The following is a 17,840-nucleotide window of genomic DNA, read 5'->3' on the forward strand; positions in this document are numbered from 1 at the left end:
GTCCTTTGTCTTAATGATTCTGCTTTAGGGAACTGTCAGTTAATCTCTGGAGGGACCATTATGACAAATTTCTGTAATTAGATTATGATGCGAAGGTTTGTTTAGTTACAATATTCAAAAATTGTAATTATAATTTTGGGGATATGACCTCAATCTTTCCATCAAGTACATTCAGCTTCCCTTTCAAGGCTGGCTGTTTTTAATTTCTCTTTTTGTATTCATTTTCTTGTTAAAGTTTGTGAGTATAATTAAAACCAACCTACCTTTGAAAACCCTGAGTCCTCACCTAGCAGAATAAATGAAATATGGACACAAACACTGAGCATATAAATTACTTCTAAAAGGAAAAATGCCTTTTACATTGAGCTTTTGATTTTCTTTATTTTTTTCTTCCAGAACTTGATGGCTATTTTTTCCCTCTCTAGTCCAGTGATCTTGTTAGTAAAGCATTCTTGTTATGGCCACGTAGCACACACGCCACACAACAGTTACTAACCAAATGTAACTACATTGTAATAATAAATACTTAAGGCTGGCAAAAACAAAACAAAACAAAACAAAACAAAACAAAACAAACCCCAACATTTTACCATGTCTCAAGTGATCCTTTTTTGTACCAGCAGAATACCTTGGGGTGTGGAGGGGTCAGAAGTTTTCTTAGTTGTCTTGGGTGACATTTAGGAATTCTGGAAAAGAGAGAGAAATAGCTTTGCCTCTTTTGTAAGAAATATTCATAAAAATAATAAGGATGCCAGTCTGAGTGTAGATTCTCATAAATCAATGACATTAAAAACATGTGCAGAACAATTTCTATGAAAAAGTGGTATGATTAATACAATAGAGTCAACCCTTGACCTAGAGAAAAGGTTATAAGGATGAGACAGAAAAGAAATGCAAAGAAAACTGATTTAATTCACAAACACCCTGAGACTCATTGGAGTGTTGAACAAAATAATGTACTTTTAAATTGCTAACATCCATGAAAATCATGTGATATGCAATCACTTTTGTGACACAGTCAAGTTTTTAAACACAGCTATGACTCCTTGTTTAATTACATGTAATAATAAATTTTATTTATTATCTAACCTTACTTCCTCATTATATGGATGTAGATGCTGAGACCAGTGGACTCTTTAGGCACGTGCTTAAGGCTGTATAACATCAGAGTATCAGCTTATAATAAATTCAGGGTAGAAAAAATGGTGCAGCTCTACATTTTTGGTGTCATCAAGAAAAAAATAGGTATAGCCCCGTGCTATGTAAAGAAAATGCATATAATTTGGCCTGAAGCTTAAGCAAGATCACAGCTGGCTGCTTCATACCACAGTTTTCTGTGTTACTTGGATTTTGGGTAGAACATGGTATTCAATGTGTTTTAAGATAAATTCATTTTAGAACTTATTTTTGTCAGATTTGAAGTTAATTTTTGTTTCTCTCTTCTTTTTAATCCCAAGATAAGTACACTTCAACTTTTGCATTTCCTACCCATGCCAAAAAAAAAAAAAAAGGTAATTGTATCTAACAGAATTAACAATAGCTTTCAAATACATGATAAAGTTAATCTTTTGTTTTAATTATCAGAAAATTACTTAATACCTTCATTTCCTTTTGGGGGCAGCCCTTTGAAGTTATTCGAAGCATGTATTATTTAAATAGAAATAAGTTTTATATCACTAGTCTTTATACATTTGACCAGGTAGATTTGGTGAGCAAAAGGTGATGACTATGTTTTGAAATGGTTATTTCGTATAGAGGAAAAGAGTGATTTTTTTTAAAAGGGGCTCATAGTGTAGCTTGAAGTTTGAAGAAATTAATGCCATTGTTCTTTGTTTGGGCAGATTACTATTATTGTGCACTGAGGAGTGCTGGAATCGTTGAAACAGAAGAATGTTTAAGAATCATGTTCTTGCTTTTGTCTTTACAAGCAAGCCACAGGAAAGCAGGCAAAGGTGCCATGTTTGTGTCCCTCCCCACGATTATTAGGTCATTAAAATGGAAGAGATCTAACAGTAACAGTCAATGGCCCTTGTGTGTTACTCAGGGGCTCCTGGTATTTTCCTGATCAAGGAAATCACTTCTCTGATGACACAAAAAGTGGTACATTCTTGTTTCATATCTCAGGTCAAATCACTTATAGGATCTTGTTAGTGTAAATATCTGACATTCTCGGGATATTAACATAAAAAAGCTCCTTGGCATCTGACCTGTCATAGAATGAAGTGTCTCATGGCTGGATTTCTATGGTGCTTTTCTTAAATTATCAGTCCCATTTAGATAGAAATTTTGAGGTCACTGATCTAGTCTGCAAGCAGTGTGTTTGTGTGCATGTGTGTGTGTGTGTATGTGTGTGTGTGTGTGAGCGTGTCTGTCTGTGTGTATACATAGATACATGTATCTATGTATATATATATACATGTATATATGTATATATATGGTATGTATATACATGTATATATGTATATATATATGGTATGTATATATATGTATATATACACATGAATGACTGCATAAGGTGAAATGTTTTTGAAAAAAGTGTAGAAAAGAGAAGAGCTTGGTATATCTCAAAGCTGTCTTTCTTCATTTGTGTTTCCCAAAGGCTAGAGAAAAGTCCGTCCACTCATGAGAGCACTGTGCTTGGGCATCCAGGTGACCATTCACTCCAGCTTGGGAGAAGCTGGGAACTTAAGTACAAATGGCCATTATATTTAGAATACCCTTATGAATCTTAGAGAGTGAAACCGGTTAAAACATTGTCCACGATTTCATCATTCAGCAGCAGATGTAGATGTTTCCATTCTTCAGTTTTTCTTCTTTAAACTTAATGGAATATAAAAATTCTAATAAATGAAAAGACCCAAGTAAACATTGGCATCATGCTATGTATCCATGTATATTACTTTTAAAGAGTGTTTTCCTCATCAAAAAGCATGCTTCACTCTTACTCTGCCTCAATGAATTCCAAGTGATTACAGGGTCAGGGTTCAACTTATAAAATTAGGAGAGCTTTCTTGTTAAAGAGCCAGTTCTAGTGGGAAGATGATACAGGCCTCAAAGCACAGGAAACTCGGTCCTGCAGTGGGATCTAATTTGCAGCCATTTGGAGAGATCTGGCTCTCAGTGCGCATTCTCTTGCCTCTGCTCATGAGCATGGGACTTCTGCTTGACTGTCATTGCTATGTTTGCCGGGTATCCTGTGTTCACTAGGGGAATTCAGCCAGTGGTTAACATGTCTAAAAGGCACATCGAGTCTGGGTCATATAGACTGGGACAGCATCCATAGAGCCTGGGATGTCCAAGCCTTGGGGGTGCGGGGAAGAAACTCTAAAGCTCATTAAAAATCACGATTATGTTTTGATGCTATGAACTCAGGCTCCTGAGGTAAATGTTGACTCAGTTCCTATAGATGAATATCAAAACATTGTTCGGCAGTGTATACCTATCACTCAAGGCCAGGTTCTGACTAATGGAGAGCGAAATAACCAGCGTGAGAGAAAGGCCTTTATTGATATTCAACCCTGTGGCCTGAATGGGGACATGTTAGAAGAAAGACCTGGTCTCAATCTTCATGGAGCTGATCCCAAGCTTGACTGTGGGAGAAGATGGAGGCCACACAAAAAGAACCAGAGTTGAGGTTTAAGGGGGAATGGTGGAAAACTTGGGGAAACATGGGGCTATGGAGAGAATGGGTGTGGAAAAAAATTGAAACATAAGTAAACAAGATGCTTGGGGACAGAAAAGAATTAGGGGAGAGAAGGAGAGAGTGGAAGAGGAAGAGAGAAAGAAGAGAGAGGGAGAGTTAGAACATAGGAGATTATGCTCCCCCTTCTTGCTTTGCCCAGCCCGCTGAGAAGAGTCCAGAGTCCAAGGTCGCACAGTCCTCTCTGCTGCCTCGCTCGCTGAATGGCTGGCAGTCCGCAGCATCCCCGCCTTTGGCCACCGTAGCCACAGGTTTACAGTTCCCGGCAGCAGCACCCCTCCCGAAGCCAGCCGGGACACCCTTCTCTCTTCTGCACCCACCGTTGCCCTGTGCACCTCCTTGCCTCACTTCTCGCCACTCCCCTGGCGGTCTCTTTCCTTCCAACGACCCCCTCCCCCCAGGGGGCGCTTTGGCCACCGGAGACGCAGCAGGAGTCATTTCTCCCTGAGGGCCAGGAGGCCCGCAGAGAGCCTGAGAGTGGAATCTATTTACACGCGGTATTAATTAGTCTTTGAGGACTCGTTCAGCCACGTGCCAATGTAACTGTTGGTGTCGGGGCTGTAAGCTCGACCAGCCGCGACCTGGAGGAGAAAAGCTGCTCACTCCCGGCGGGGAGTTGAAACCGCGCTCTGCTGAGCGTCCCCCGGTGGCAGGGCAGGACCTCGGACAGCGCCCGCGACACCAAACCCCAGTCTCTTTGGGGTTTTCCAGTTGCTGGTAAAGCTGCAGCTGCTTCCAGTGCGTGCAGCTTCCAAATTCTCGCCACCACACCCCTTCTTCTGAAACTGGGACTCATCGCGCCTGTTGTGTGGCTTTTTTTCTTCCTAAAGGCCCGCGTCTTATCACTCAAGTTCAAGTCCGGAGGACTTGCCCAGTCTCCTCCCCTTAAGTCATTCTCCATCCTCTGGCAACCGCGGAAATCCGGGAGTCCTCGGCTGCTGGTGTCAGTGCCAACACAGGCAGTCCGGGTCGGTCGGGTGCAGCAACCCGGAGCATTCGTCTCTCTCCCTCCCTTTATCCTTCCTCCGTCGTCTTCTCTACCTGCCCCTCCTTCTCTTGCCTCTTAAGTTTCCTGCACCGGGAATCCAACTGTGCCAAGCCTAGGATCCCGCGGACCAATCCGGATCGCGACCCGGGCACTGGGACAACGACTCCGCCAAGGCTGGACGAGGCAGCTGGACCGGTCCTCGCCCGAGCATGGAGACGGAGCTCCAGGGAGGGCACGTCCTGGGCGCTGGAGACTCCAGGCCGTAGTAGCTCCTTCATGGAGCCTGTTCAGAGCGGTCCTTGCTCGCTGCATTTGCCTCCAGTCGAGTGCGGTATGTACCGGTCGCCTCCACTGTTTTGGCAGGGACACCTTGGGGCCGGGTGGTGGTCATCACCAGGAAGGGGCAGCGGGATGGAACACTACTTGGTCATAAGGCACGTCTGATAGGTGACCCTCAGAGTCCCAGACAGGTTGCCACTGTAGAAGTTAGCAACTGGCTGCGCCCCTTGGTTCAAAAAAGTACTGCTAGAGATGTGATTGTGTGTGTCTATCTGTATTTCAGGAGGTTCGAATGGGTAAACCGAGCCCCGCTTTCCTGTATGCAAATTGCATCCCCTTCCCCACCCCCCCATTTCACGGGCACCTAATCCGGGTCAGTTCTACCTACCCTTTCTTTACCCGTGCCCCCCTCGCCTCAGTCTCTCGCTCGCTCGCTTTTGCTATCTCTCTCTGCTGCTGTGTACGTGTGTGAACCCTGCCAGGGCTGGCGAAGAACCAGCCGCCGCCTTTAGTCCCAGCCGCCCGCCTGTCAAACACTAGGGCAGGTCTGGTTGCCAGAGACAGTTGGCCTTCTAACCAGCCTCTTAGCTGCTCTCTGTGTGCCTAACCCCCTCCAGCCTCTGCCGTTGGGGCGCTGGCTGCCGAGACGCACCGGGCTCTGGGAACCCCCGCCACCGCTCAAGCCCGCCCGCCTGCGGACCGCACTCGCTTGTTTCTGGAGCTGGACTGACTCGCTTTTACAATCTTCATGTCCCCCTTCCCAGTTTTTTGACTCCATCACTCCACACCAAGACCCTCTTTTCCCCGCTTGATCATCAGTCTTGTCCGCGTGGTCATGGGATGTCTAATTTCATTTGTATCTAGGCTGCTGAGAGCGCTCCCTGCTCTGTAAAGTGGATGTCAGGTGGATCTATGTTTTTGAAGGAACAAAGACTCAGCCAAGGCACCGCCAAGGAAGTTTGAGAGGAGGGAGGATGCAGGCTGCGTGCTGGTACGTTCTTCTCCTCCTGCAGCCCACGGTCTACTTGGTAAGTCGCGATCGGTCCGGCATCTTTGAGATACCTTCCTTACCTGGAGGCCAAGCAACTGGGGTGAGAGTGGGGGGTGGGGGTGGGCGGCGGGAGGGCGAGGCCGCCAGTTCAGTGAGAGCTGCGTCTTCCCAGAGACAGTGGAATAACTTTGGGAAGCTTTGTTTGGTTTCCTGCGTGAGTTTTTCAGGCTCTCATCCCCGTTTCTTGCTCTATCTTCCATCTACCGGACCGTGATTTTAACAGCGACTAGCTTACCCGTACCTTACAGGTCCAGAAGCAAGAAGGTAGTAGGCGAGGATGCCTTGGGAGGAAAGAGAGAAGAAAAGTATTGGGAATCATAAAACTCTTAGCAGCACTTCTTCACCCAACTAGTTTGAATGAAAGCGGGTGGAGGTGGGTTCGAAGACCCACTGCCCCACTGCCCCAGCGCCCTCGGTTTGGATTTGTGACACACAAAAAGTGCAGGTAACTTCCTGAGACTTACAGGGGTGCAGCTGGTGTGAGTTTACCCACCAGACACACAGCAAACGACCAGGCAGTTAGATCAGAGATACACGTGCAAACACAATCAACTCTCCCTCTCCTTCCAAAGTCTAGTTGCCATGAAATAACAGAGCCATAGTTTCAGTGAGGGGGTTTCTTTTTAGGGAATGGCAGGCCTTGTCACTAGGGAGAGAATCTTGCCCTGTCCAGGTTCCTCCAGAAACAGTTTTCGGAGATTTGGACTTGACACAGTCTTAGAACAGACGCAGGAAGAATCGCTCTGTGTGACTTGGGAGTGACGGGCATCATCGCGAACCTAGGAGAGTGTGATTTTTTTTTCCGCGTCTGATTTCTCAGAGGGCTAGGAAACACTTGCGTTCTGCCGGCGAAGTTGAGCCTAGCGCTCCGAACCCCACAGCCGATTCCGGGCCACGGGAGTGCACCGAGAACTCAAGGTGTACTGTGGAGGGGCGAGGAGGGCAGGCGCTGCAGTAGCAGCTGGAGGTTTCTAAACCCGCTGGATAAATGGGACTAAGGGTGGTGTTAGTGTCTTTCATTCCCAAGAGCTTCAGAATCCACAAGCCTGGAAGCAATACTGTGCTATCCCTGCAAGTGGCCGTGTTTTTCGGCCTTAGCTCTGGTGGCTGCGATCGCGAGGCTGAGAGTTCTGTGAATCTGGTACATATGCGCGCGCGTCTGAGTATGTGTATTTACCCGGTTCCGGCTTCCGGCTGCATCTCAAAAACCCTTAGTGTTGCCAGTCTTTGCACCTTTATCGCCTGACTGTAGCAGAAGCAGACGCCAGAGGGCGCTGTGAATCAATGTCCTCGCCCACAGGACACCTTGGGGGTAAACAGGTGAAAGCCAGGGCAGCCAATCCAAAAGACAGCTTTTCTGACTGTCGCGGGTCCGTGCTTTCCCCGCTAGAACACAGACCTAATGCAAAAGGTGTCCTTCCTATTGCTCACCTTCTGTCATGATCGCTCTCACCTGTGTCCCATAAGCCCACTGACATTGAAAACCCGGAGTTGGAGGGCGGAAAGTTCCATCAAAGAAAACATAGTATTTTTTTTTTTTTAAATTGGTAAGGTGGGAGGGAGTGAAAAATGAAAAGTGAAAGCCGCAGGGGAGGAGCACCTTTGATTCCTTTGATCATCACAACAACCGTGCCCCTCTTCTCCCGCACACCTTACGATTCGAACCTCTGGACTGTCTTACGTCCTTGGGCTGTGCCCACATACCCAAGGCCAGGGCTCTCAGCTATGGTGCAGTTTATTGCTTGGAGCAAGTATTTCGATAGTCTGGAAAATAATCTATCAAAAGCAGAAGTGAAATCAATACGTTGTGTTAAATTTTAAATGTGTTTGTTGGCAGTTAAACCGTTTTCCACTCATTACAACAACAGCGCTAGATTTATTCTAATGCGCCGGCGTTCTCAACAACAAGCGCATTAATTCTCCTTTAATTGTAAACTGGGAGCATTTGAAAACCATTCAGTGTGCAAATTATGCTGATTCAATTACCGTTTAGTTACAGACTTCATTACCTGAATGCCTTTTGGCAATACAGAGAAAGGAGACAATTTTTCCAATTTCACTCAAAACAATACGAAATGTGAACAATAAAAAAGAGAAGGCGATTTAGAAGTCCATTCTTTTCTCTCTAATCTAAAGTTGTTTTGTGTGTCGGGGATTAGAAACCACACATACCACAAAAAAGCCAAAAAGACTAGTGGTGGCTGCGACCCAAGACGATATTTCAGGGATTGCAACCCCATAGCTCTTTGCCAGGAAAATTCCAGGCTGTTTTTCTGGAGAAGGAGGAGGCTGACTTTTACCATAAAAATGGGTTCCAAAGGACGAATTGGGCACTTAATGTTAGGGTGGCGTTAGGTAAATGAAGAAATAGGGAGTCTTGATTAAAACTCTGTAGTAATGAACAGATAAAAACACACACAAGAAAGCTGCTTTTTGTGTGTGTGTGTGTGTGAGTTTCATTAAGCATCAGCTACATACAGCCAGTGAACCAAGCATTCATTTGTGACTGCACTCCAGGACATTTCAGCCCTTTGCAAAATCTTTCAACAGACAGATGCATACAGGTTAAGTGCTGCAGCTTCAAGTTAAGCTCAAAGAAGGCAAGGTGGCAAAAAACAAAAACAAAAACAAAACAAAACAAAAACCATTATTTTTTCTGTGAGCTGTCACGAGCAAGGGAGGAGTTAATAAGTAATTCTATGCTTTTGTGAATTACACCATCAGTTAAATGACTAGAACACTCTGTGTCTTGCTTCCTAGCTAATGTTTCTAGTACACCCTTCCTTTATGGGTATGGAATCCCAGCCATATTTCCTAAGGAGCAATTCCCACATGCTGAGCAAGTCTTGTTTAGATATCTCCTATGCAGAAATATTTTAGGTTACTGCTTATATAACATGAATTTAAGTATTTCTGAATTTTTAGAGTCATTCTTATGAGGGACAAGCCTCTGTCTGGCAGACCAGTGCTTCATACACCATAGCCAGCATGTGGGTAAATACTCACAAAGTGCGTTTCTTGGCCCAGAGGTTTCTGAATGTCTGTCTTAAGTTGAGGGTTTTAATTTATTGTGTGTTTACAATGTGTTTATTGAGAGATGGGTCTGCCTTGTTTCATACCAGAAGCATGCTCTCTCTCTCTCTCTCTCTCTCTCTCTCTCTCTCTCCCTCTCCCTCTCCCTCTCCCTCTCCCTCTCCCTCTCCCTCTCCCTCTCCCTTTCCTCCCCCCACCCCCGTGTTGCAATGGGAAACTTAAAACAAGCATGTCTGTAGGTATAGTATCTGAAAACCACTATCTTGAATTCTCAAGTTTCACCACTGGGCAAACTCTAACCATAAAAATAGATAGATAGATAGATTGATAGATAGATAGGGCAGGAGACTATGCCTTATAAATAAATGTAAGGAAAACTGCTGTCTACTAAATGTTGTTTATTTCAGATTTAAACATGTGAACAGCAGGAGGAAACCTATGGTGTGACTTGTTATCTCTATTAAAGTCCTGCTGTCTTTATTCTCTGGACTGATTCCAGGATATTTTAAATATGGGAAAATGAGATAACCAGGCTATAGCAGTTAAGTTGAATTAAAGTGCACACTGGGTAAAGCGGACAAAGATGGTTTCTTGTTGTTGGTCGTTTTTTTTGGGGGGGGTGTTGTTTTTTTTTTTTTTTTAATGAGGAATAGGAGTTAGAAACTGGATTTATAAGCTGAAGACTACACCAGGGAAAAGGGAGAGATGTTCTCCCAGGAGAAAATATGACATCTCAAAGAGTGAAGTGGATCTGATGGCACACAAAGAAAAGTTTCTCAGAAATAGAGTCCAGAGAATCTGACAGAAGATAGATACTGTTACTGCAATCATTTGTACATTCATAGCACTATCCTAATTGAGAGGCCATGTCAGTTTTGTTAGGAATTACAATAGCTAATAATATGGTTGTTTTCTTAGTCAAAATAGGTAATAATTGAAAATCATTTCCAAACATTTGGACACAATGTTTTCGCTCCTACCTTTACTGCCGAATTGTTAGCAGGTAAAACATTAGGTGAATTTAACTCACCATGAAGATGGCATTTAGAGACTATGAAGGCCAAAGGAAAACAGGAGAGCAGGCACTCAGACTAGGTCTGTGTACTTCCTGTTCTTTAGAGATTAAGCTAGCTGCGAACTGAAAGCTTTAATCAATTTGAAATTATTTCTTGTAGTAGATCAAAATAGCTACCCAGTCACAACTAGCAGGGTTTCCTGATGAAGCTTGTTCTTGGAGGCGGCATAAAAATTTCCTCCTTAGGCCAAATTGCCTCCCCTTTGTGTCCCAGAGCACATGTCCAGATACAGGATCAAGCTCAGATAGTTTGAGGACCCTGTACTTCAGCAGCCCAGCAGGAGGTCTTGTCAGTCCCAAGGTACATTCTGGGCCTCTTCAGGACAGGGAGAAAGCCTTGCTACTTCCAGGTTCTTTCCCAAAAGGCTCAACCCTACCTTAGCCAGGAAAGCAGCTCTCAGAGGTGTGAGAAGCACTTGAATAGTTCACCCTTTTGTCCCATTTACAGGAGTATGATTATGGCCTTGGACCTTCTAGTGTGAGCTTCCAAGACACTGCCTTCCGCATTGGGAGCAGGAGGGAGAGAAAACCAGAAATTCACCAACTCTGTTCCTGGTATTTTCCCAGAAGCTATTAAATTTGTGGCTTCTTTTGTGTGAGGCTGATTTCTATTTGGCTTTAAATTGTTGACGGCTATTTTCCCTTTAATGAAAGTGTTGTCTGGGTGAAAAATATATCCGGTGGAAGGGAAATTGGTTGTTTTTTTTTGAGACAGGTGCCCAATGTCCTACTTTTCTATCTGAGGGAAGATTTTCTGCAGACTACAGAAATTGACAGCATTGTCCTGGTAATAACCTACGTCGACAATATTTTCAAAAGGGCATTTGAGTGATGAAAGCATATGGATATTGCTTTTTCAAATAAGCAATTCTCTGTCCTGGGTTTCTTTGATTTTTATAAGGGGTGGGGAATGGAGTTGGGAGCATCAAAGGAGAAAGGGCTGCATACTGGCCAAGAGATGCCTGCTTCCTGTTCTCCCAGTCCTGGAGTACTGAAGTGTTTGCTGTCTTTAGGCTGGAGTTCCGGAGATCCTATCAGACAGCCAGTGAAGTTCCCCAGCGGTGTTAAGAGTCTAAGGGAATCTGAGGAAGCAGCACGCCTTGCTCTCCGGTACCATCATAGCAGGCCAATGCAAGCTCTGCAAGTTAGCCGGTTTTCAAACAGCAGGCTAGAAAGTGCGCATTCTCTCTCTCTCTCTCTCTCTCTCTCTCTCTCTCTCTCTCTCTCTCTCTCTCTCTCTCTCTCTCTCTCTCTCTCTCTCTCTCTCTCAACAGAAAATGCCTAGCTTTGAATCAGTTCAAGAACGTCCCCCTCCTGGGACAATTCTGTCCTCTTAGAGCGTCAGATCTCATTTTAAAGACTTAACATTTGTTGTCACTATTTTAATTAAAGGGAGGCAAACAAGCCTGGTAGCCGGCGCCGTCGGGTCAGCGGCTTCTGTGAGCCGTGGAGTCGCAAGGCGGGTCCAGGTGTAGTCTCTCTTGCCGTCTCCGGGTCACCGTTCTTCCGGGCCGGCCTCGAGTTTGCTGGAAGTTGCGGTCTTGATTTATCCGCTAGTTAAGTTCGAGATCAGCTCGTTTTCACTGTGTCAGCACTCACCCCTCCCGGAGCTTGGTAAACACACCGCGCTCATTTTTCTGCTGCAGATTGGCATGTTGACGACTCTGCTTGAAGGAATGTGACAATAAAGTGGGGAACCAAAGCTTGGCAAGCACTTAATCAAGGATAAAAAGGTTCCGCTGTAAGGATGTCACTCAATTTATTGTGAAAGTCGAATGAATTACGTTTAATGAAAGTGCTCCCCAGATGAATATTACCAGCAATTTCCTGAGTTGGCTCTGTCAGTTTGAGATGAGGAAATGCCAACCCAGATCAGAAAAGAGCGCCTGTCTCAATTACTATGCAAGCTTTCCAAGAGCGGCTTTTTATTGAGATGATATGTGTTGGCGGCTTCTTCGTCCCTCTCGCGCGCGCCTAAGAATATGTTTGTTTATTTTTCAACTTTGTCGTCTGGCCTCCCCGGCACTGACTGTTGTTTAAACTTCTGATGAGCGCGCTGCTTCTCTGACGCCAGCTGCAAACCTAATCACCTACTCTGTAAACAGCTTTTCCTAGTGTACTTTACTACAGAGGTGAGGGTTGGCGGGGTGTGTGTGTGTGTGTGTGTGTGTGTGTATTTGGGGGATATACAGAGAGAATTCCTTGTTGTGTTGGGCTGTCCTTTATCGTAGAACCCCACCCCCTGCCATCTCATCTGGAGAGTGGAAATCCAGGAGTCCAGGAGTTGCGGGCCAGGCGATTAAACTGCTAGCTGAGAGGGGTCCCTGGAGTAGCGAGAGGGCAGCACCAGCTCCTCAAGCCGAGCTCTAGAAAAGCTTTCTTAGCTCACATTTCCTTTAAATGAATGAGGGTATTTTACTGGCTCAAGCCGGAAATGGGATGGGAGTGAAGTGGGGGTGGGGATTCACAGGCCCAGGCGGAGCACATTGCCTCATCTGCATGAGAAAGGAGAACCGGGAGGCTTTTCTTGTACTGTTTCTTTCTCCCACAATGTGACAAATTGTTGCTTGGAAGAGCCAAGTGTTTCCTTAGAAACTGGCTGCCGAGGGGCTACGCGCGTCCCTGAGAACTTGCTACCAGCCCGGCCTCACCCACATTACCCGGGCGCCCTCAAAGAAGCCCAGCAGCTGCCAAGGGTTCCAACCAAGGCCAAGTACACTGGTGCTGCCAGAGAGAAGGCTCTCACCTCACACACCAGACGCAAAGTCCTAGGTTTCCACTCCCCCAACCCCCCACATTGATTTGGAAAAGCATCTCAGCTTTCTTTGTAAGAATCGAGAAACTTTCTTCGACGTAGTAGTCTTCATCCCCTTCACTGTTCAACTCACTCCTCGATCCTAAGCTGGATGGGAAGGTTGCCTGCCCAAATCCTTCGCATTCACGCACTTCATTGTCTACTTTTTGCCGCCTGTGATCAGGAGAAATCCCAGTAGGTTTTATAAAAATAAGGTTGCAATGCTCTTGCCTTTGAACCTCATGTCATCGCACCAAAACAGTGCTTCTGGGAAACTTTTGGTCTCCTTCACCGACCTTCAGTACTCCTGGAGATGCAGGCTGTCCAGCGGCGGTCTTCCTTTGAGAAGCTCTGAAGTGGATTGAGGCCCGAATCCGCCGGGTGCGTATATGAGACCTGGAGAGCGATCTTCAGCACCACGGCCAGCGCCCCAAGCTCAAGCTCCGCCCCACCTGGGGCGCAAGGCCTTCCCTGCAGTCCTTCTTAAAGTCGAGTTAGGATGCTCGCTATCTGCGGACACTCCCCCCCCCCCCGCCCCAACCACTCTGGTGCGATTTTAACAACCCATTCTCCCTTGCCAATCATCTAGGAACACCAAGCTCCAGTCGCTAGGCCCGCACTGTGTGTGTTCTGTGGTCAGAACCTCTGATTTACAACCTCCTCGGACTCCAGCTAGGGTTGAGACGTCACGTGATCATCAGTTTATTAGGGGCGGGGGCGGGGCACGAGAATCCTCCTTTCTCTCACTTTTCCTGTTGAGTAAATCTATTTTTCTCCCAATCAAAAACATGTATCACGTAATGTGCAGGTAGAAGACACTTTAGCAATGTGTAAGTCACAAACGGGGAGACTGAGGCACCGAGAGGGAAATTGTTTCTGTTCTCAGGAACAAAGTCACTTGGGCATAGCTATATAGGCCCCATCACCCTCACTGAGAAGTGACAGAGAACCACCCAAGTGCCGTGCTGGATCATGCGCCTTTAAAATGTTGAGCTTTGAGGTGGGAGAGAGTGGGGGGAGGGGCGTAGAAAAGTCCTAATTATTATGAATTTCTAAAGGATAGTAATTATTCACAGGGAGCAGGACAAACCACTGCCTAGGCAAGGGAATCGATATATTTGTTATCGAAAGTGCCTGGCTTCCCTTTAATGCAGACGAATGGGGGTATAGCCTCATTATTTTCCGTGGTTAGGTTCGCCGGCATGGGGCCTGACTCAGAGTGGAATCTATCATCATTAGACCCGGGATGTGGCGGGGGAGTTCCTTTATATTTAACAAACAACAACAATAATCCGACTTAACCCCCCCCAACCCTTCGCATCCCCACATAAGCAGCCCCCTCCCCCACTTTTAGACTCCCATACTCCCCGCGGACTTCTCTGCGCACTCTAAAGCTGACACTGCAGTCACTTAAAGTGTTCACAGCGCAGTCCCTGCTCAACAGCGGCCACACAGCTGACACGTTCCAGAAATAAACTGCATAGTACCAGGTGCTGGCGCTAGGGGTTGTCTGTGTCAAAGGCTAAGGTTGGCTTGGAAGCTGTCTGATTCTCTTGCCTTAGCTGAGTCAATCCTTTCAAGACAGCAGATTCCTAAATTCCCGGCAGTATTAAAGGAGCAGAGATCTAGCAGACAGCGCTCCATCAAGCTGCAGGAGAAGTTAGCGTGCAGAAAGATGAGATCCAGAGAAACAAAAGAAAGGGAAGATTTAGGCACAATATCTCCAGAGCATTCGCCAAGGTTCTGGGGTAGGTAATTGCAGCTAGCACACTCTCTGTGAAATTCTATCTTTTTGCCTGTAGGTCAGTCTTCCATAATTCCCCAAGACCCAACTAGGAAAGGACTCTACCCCACCCACTGAACTATTCAGGGTCTTGCCCACTGGATTGGAAGTGTTCCTCAGTTTCTTTTTTCTTCTGCAGCTTTACCTACTTGGCACAGTCCCTGTGAGTGGCTTCAGGATGAAACTTTTATCGGCACAGGACAGTTTGCTGAAACGTTTTAGTTTCTATAGTTAACTGAGGCGTGCATGTTAGTTTGTGAGTCTTCCTTCGTATATCAGGCCCCAATGATTGCACAGAAAACACATGTGGACTTAAGAAAACCTAACTCTTCCTTTGTTACAGTAAAATTGTTATACCCATAAGAAAAGGAAGAACAAGAACATTATCATCATCATCAACAACAACAATAACAACAACAAACCTCACCTTGTTTTCCTTGAAGCACAACTATTCATGGCATACATGGCTTCCTGGGTGCTTTTGTTTCCTTGCTCTTAGAAACAGCCAGCCAACACAACACCAGGGCTGTATGATCTACTGGTACCATTTCCTCTTGCCTTCTTCATTTTTAGAGGCTTTATAATTAAACTCTGTGAGATATATGAGACATACATCCAGTGGAGAGCCTTTTTATTTATATTTATGTAGCATGCTGAGAAGGAACATTAAAGAAGTGCTTATATTGAAGTAATAAGCCTGCTTTGATATTAGCAGAAATGTCCTTTTAATTTACTTTTATTCAAGACTATAGAAACACCCCTGTTAGTCCAGACCCCATAGTCATGCCTCTTTACAGAGAGGTCCCACTAATGTGGGTAAGACATTTACTAGCTAACTTACATGAACAAAAGGCCAGGTTTGTATTTACTGGATTGAAGTGTCCTCTGATGTAGGCAGCTGAACCGAAAGAGTGATCTGGCACAGGGACCTACATTCTACTGCCTCTCATCATGCTCCCAGTCTATCACAAGGCACAGACTCACACGTAGGTTAACAGGGCCTCACAGAGACAGCACAGAGATGATTCACAGTGCAAACTGGCTAAATTTTGATATAACAGTCATAGACTAAAAAGCAGAGGTGCCGATTGATTTCCCTGTCTAAGAGGTTACTGTTAGAAAACTTTTGGTAGAAAAGCTGAGAGGAATTGTCTTGGCTTTGGAGATTTCTTTTCTTTACAGAATAAACACATCCATGTACATGGACCATTCCAGAGCTAGGTCAGGTTTTTCTTTTTTTAATGTCCGTTTCTTTGACAGAATCCATGTGGGGACAATTATTTTTTCCCTCATCAGCTCTTGTCTTTAAATTTTCAGGTTGGTTTTTCCAGTATGTTTTCTTTAATACCTGTCTGTAGTTTCATATATGGCATGAAAATAATGTTGGTTGAGAGAAACCACAGGCATGATAACTGGAAAGTCAGTCACATGTGTATACTGCAGTTGGACTTTGGAAGACAATTCCTCTCCTTGTAACCTTGTAGCTGGGTATTATTAGAGACCCACAGGTATATAAAATAGCTTATATAAAATTAATGGACTGCTTTACATTCACAACCTCCTACTTGTGAAGCCCTTGTAAAATATTGCACCTGTTTAAAAGAGGAAGATTATAAAGTCAAGTTTGCTGTGCAATCGATAGTCGTAAACGGTTCAGCGAAATATCTGATTGTTTTGAGTGAGTTCGACAATGTGATGGAAATTTTATTGTCCGTTTTTGTGCACTGATGTGCTAATCATAAGGCTGTCCCTTCTTTTATGGACTTGACTCATTTTGAAACTGATTGTTAAGGTTTCAAGGTAACATCTAAGGACATAATAAAAAATTTTAGGACAGATCTATCTATTGTCTTACCAGATTAGAAAGAGATCCACAGGTCACTAGGAGGTCACAGATGAGAAAAAAAATTTCAAACTGCATTTTATTATTTTGCCTAAAATTATCAGTTCCGTATTTATGGAAATTGTGCCTGTTAATTTTTTATGTGTAATTTTGAAGAAGCAGATGGACAGACATTTTTGTTTCAGCACCAAACTTCACAAAACGACTTTCTAAATGCAATATTTGTTTAAAAAATGCATCTTTTGTTATCCAGGCAATATTTTGAAAAATTTCAGATCCTCAATATTTTCTTCCTTCAAACAAATATAAAACAACACTTTCTCACATATTATGTGATTTGCTTTGTAGACATTTATGAGATGTCATAAGCCCCCCAACTGTGAACTTTTGTTCTTTACTCTGCATTTCATTATAAAGGAGGAATCACTGAGAAATAGGCATGGCCAAGGCCATGGGAACATTTTCACACTGTTTCCTTCTCTACTCCACTCTCTTGTTAACTAGAATCATTTTTGTATCCCTGGCAGAACTGTTCACTGCATCAAGTCCTCCAAATTAATAACAAAATATCCTGACTTAACCAACATGTGGATTGGTTGCTGATGTTGCCCAGGGTTTGATAGGATGCTCTAAGATCTAGGAGCCGTATTCTGTGAAGCCCGTTCCACTTCCAGCTTAAGAAATTTCAGTGAAGATGTCACTATTCATCCAAATTTAATTTTCAAGCTTATTGGCAAACTATTGTAATTTGCTGTTGGGCAGCTGGGTTTATAACAAGGTGGAACATGACCTCTGCAACTGAAACTGTGAAATACTCTTAGTCAAATATTCAATTTGTGGATAATTTCTTGTATCACAGTGGCATTATTTATTGTTTTCCAGAATTAAATGTAGAGAAAAAAAGCAAACTATTGTGTATGAAAAGAAGTTATTCGAAGGTTGTACTGACTGCTGTTTCTTCAGTCTTGGTGTGAGGTGCAGTTGCTGCTGATGTGAAGAACTTGAAGGACATGACACAGGTTTTATCCTTTTCACAAGAAATATTTAGTTGAATGATGAGCATCCCATTTAGATTTTTAACCTTATTTCTTTTAGTTTAACAAGGCAGAGTTTAGAAGAGCCTTACCAAACAGGGCAGCACAGTTTCTAGCTATTATCAAAGCTAATGGAGAGCTGCTGTTAGCATCCAATGAGCTGAATGTTCACGTCTCTATCTGCACCTCCTGTAAACTGTTCTGTAGGGAGGAACACACACACACACACACACACACACACACACACACACACACACACA

The 17,840-nt window shown here is 44.4% G+C and overlaps 1 protein-coding gene across 1 annotated transcript in view; it reads left to right on the forward strand.

Annotated features, from left to right (window-relative positions):
* Positions 1 to 4,680: 4,680 nt before the first annotated feature.
* The window catches only part of Nxph1 (neurexophilin 1), a 291,478-nt gene continuing 278,318 nt past the window's right edge, over positions 4,681 to 17,840 (forward strand). The window contains exons 1-2 of the mRNA XM_028755958.1: positions 4,681 to 5,019; positions 5,832 to 5,995. Coding sequence (XP_028611791.1) covers positions 5,942 to 5,995 — 54 coding nt within the window. The 5' untranslated portion in view covers positions 4,681 to 5,019; positions 5,832 to 5,941. The remainder of the gene's footprint in view (positions 5,020 to 5,831; positions 5,996 to 17,840) is intronic.

Source organism: Grammomys surdaster, unplaced genomic scaffold, assembly GCF_004785775.1.
Source record: "Grammomys surdaster isolate TR1022 unplaced genomic scaffold, NIH_TR_1.0 126091, whole genome shotgun sequence".
In the NCBI taxonomy this organism is placed as follows: Eukaryota; Metazoa; Chordata; class Mammalia; order Rodentia; family Muridae; genus Grammomys; species Grammomys surdaster.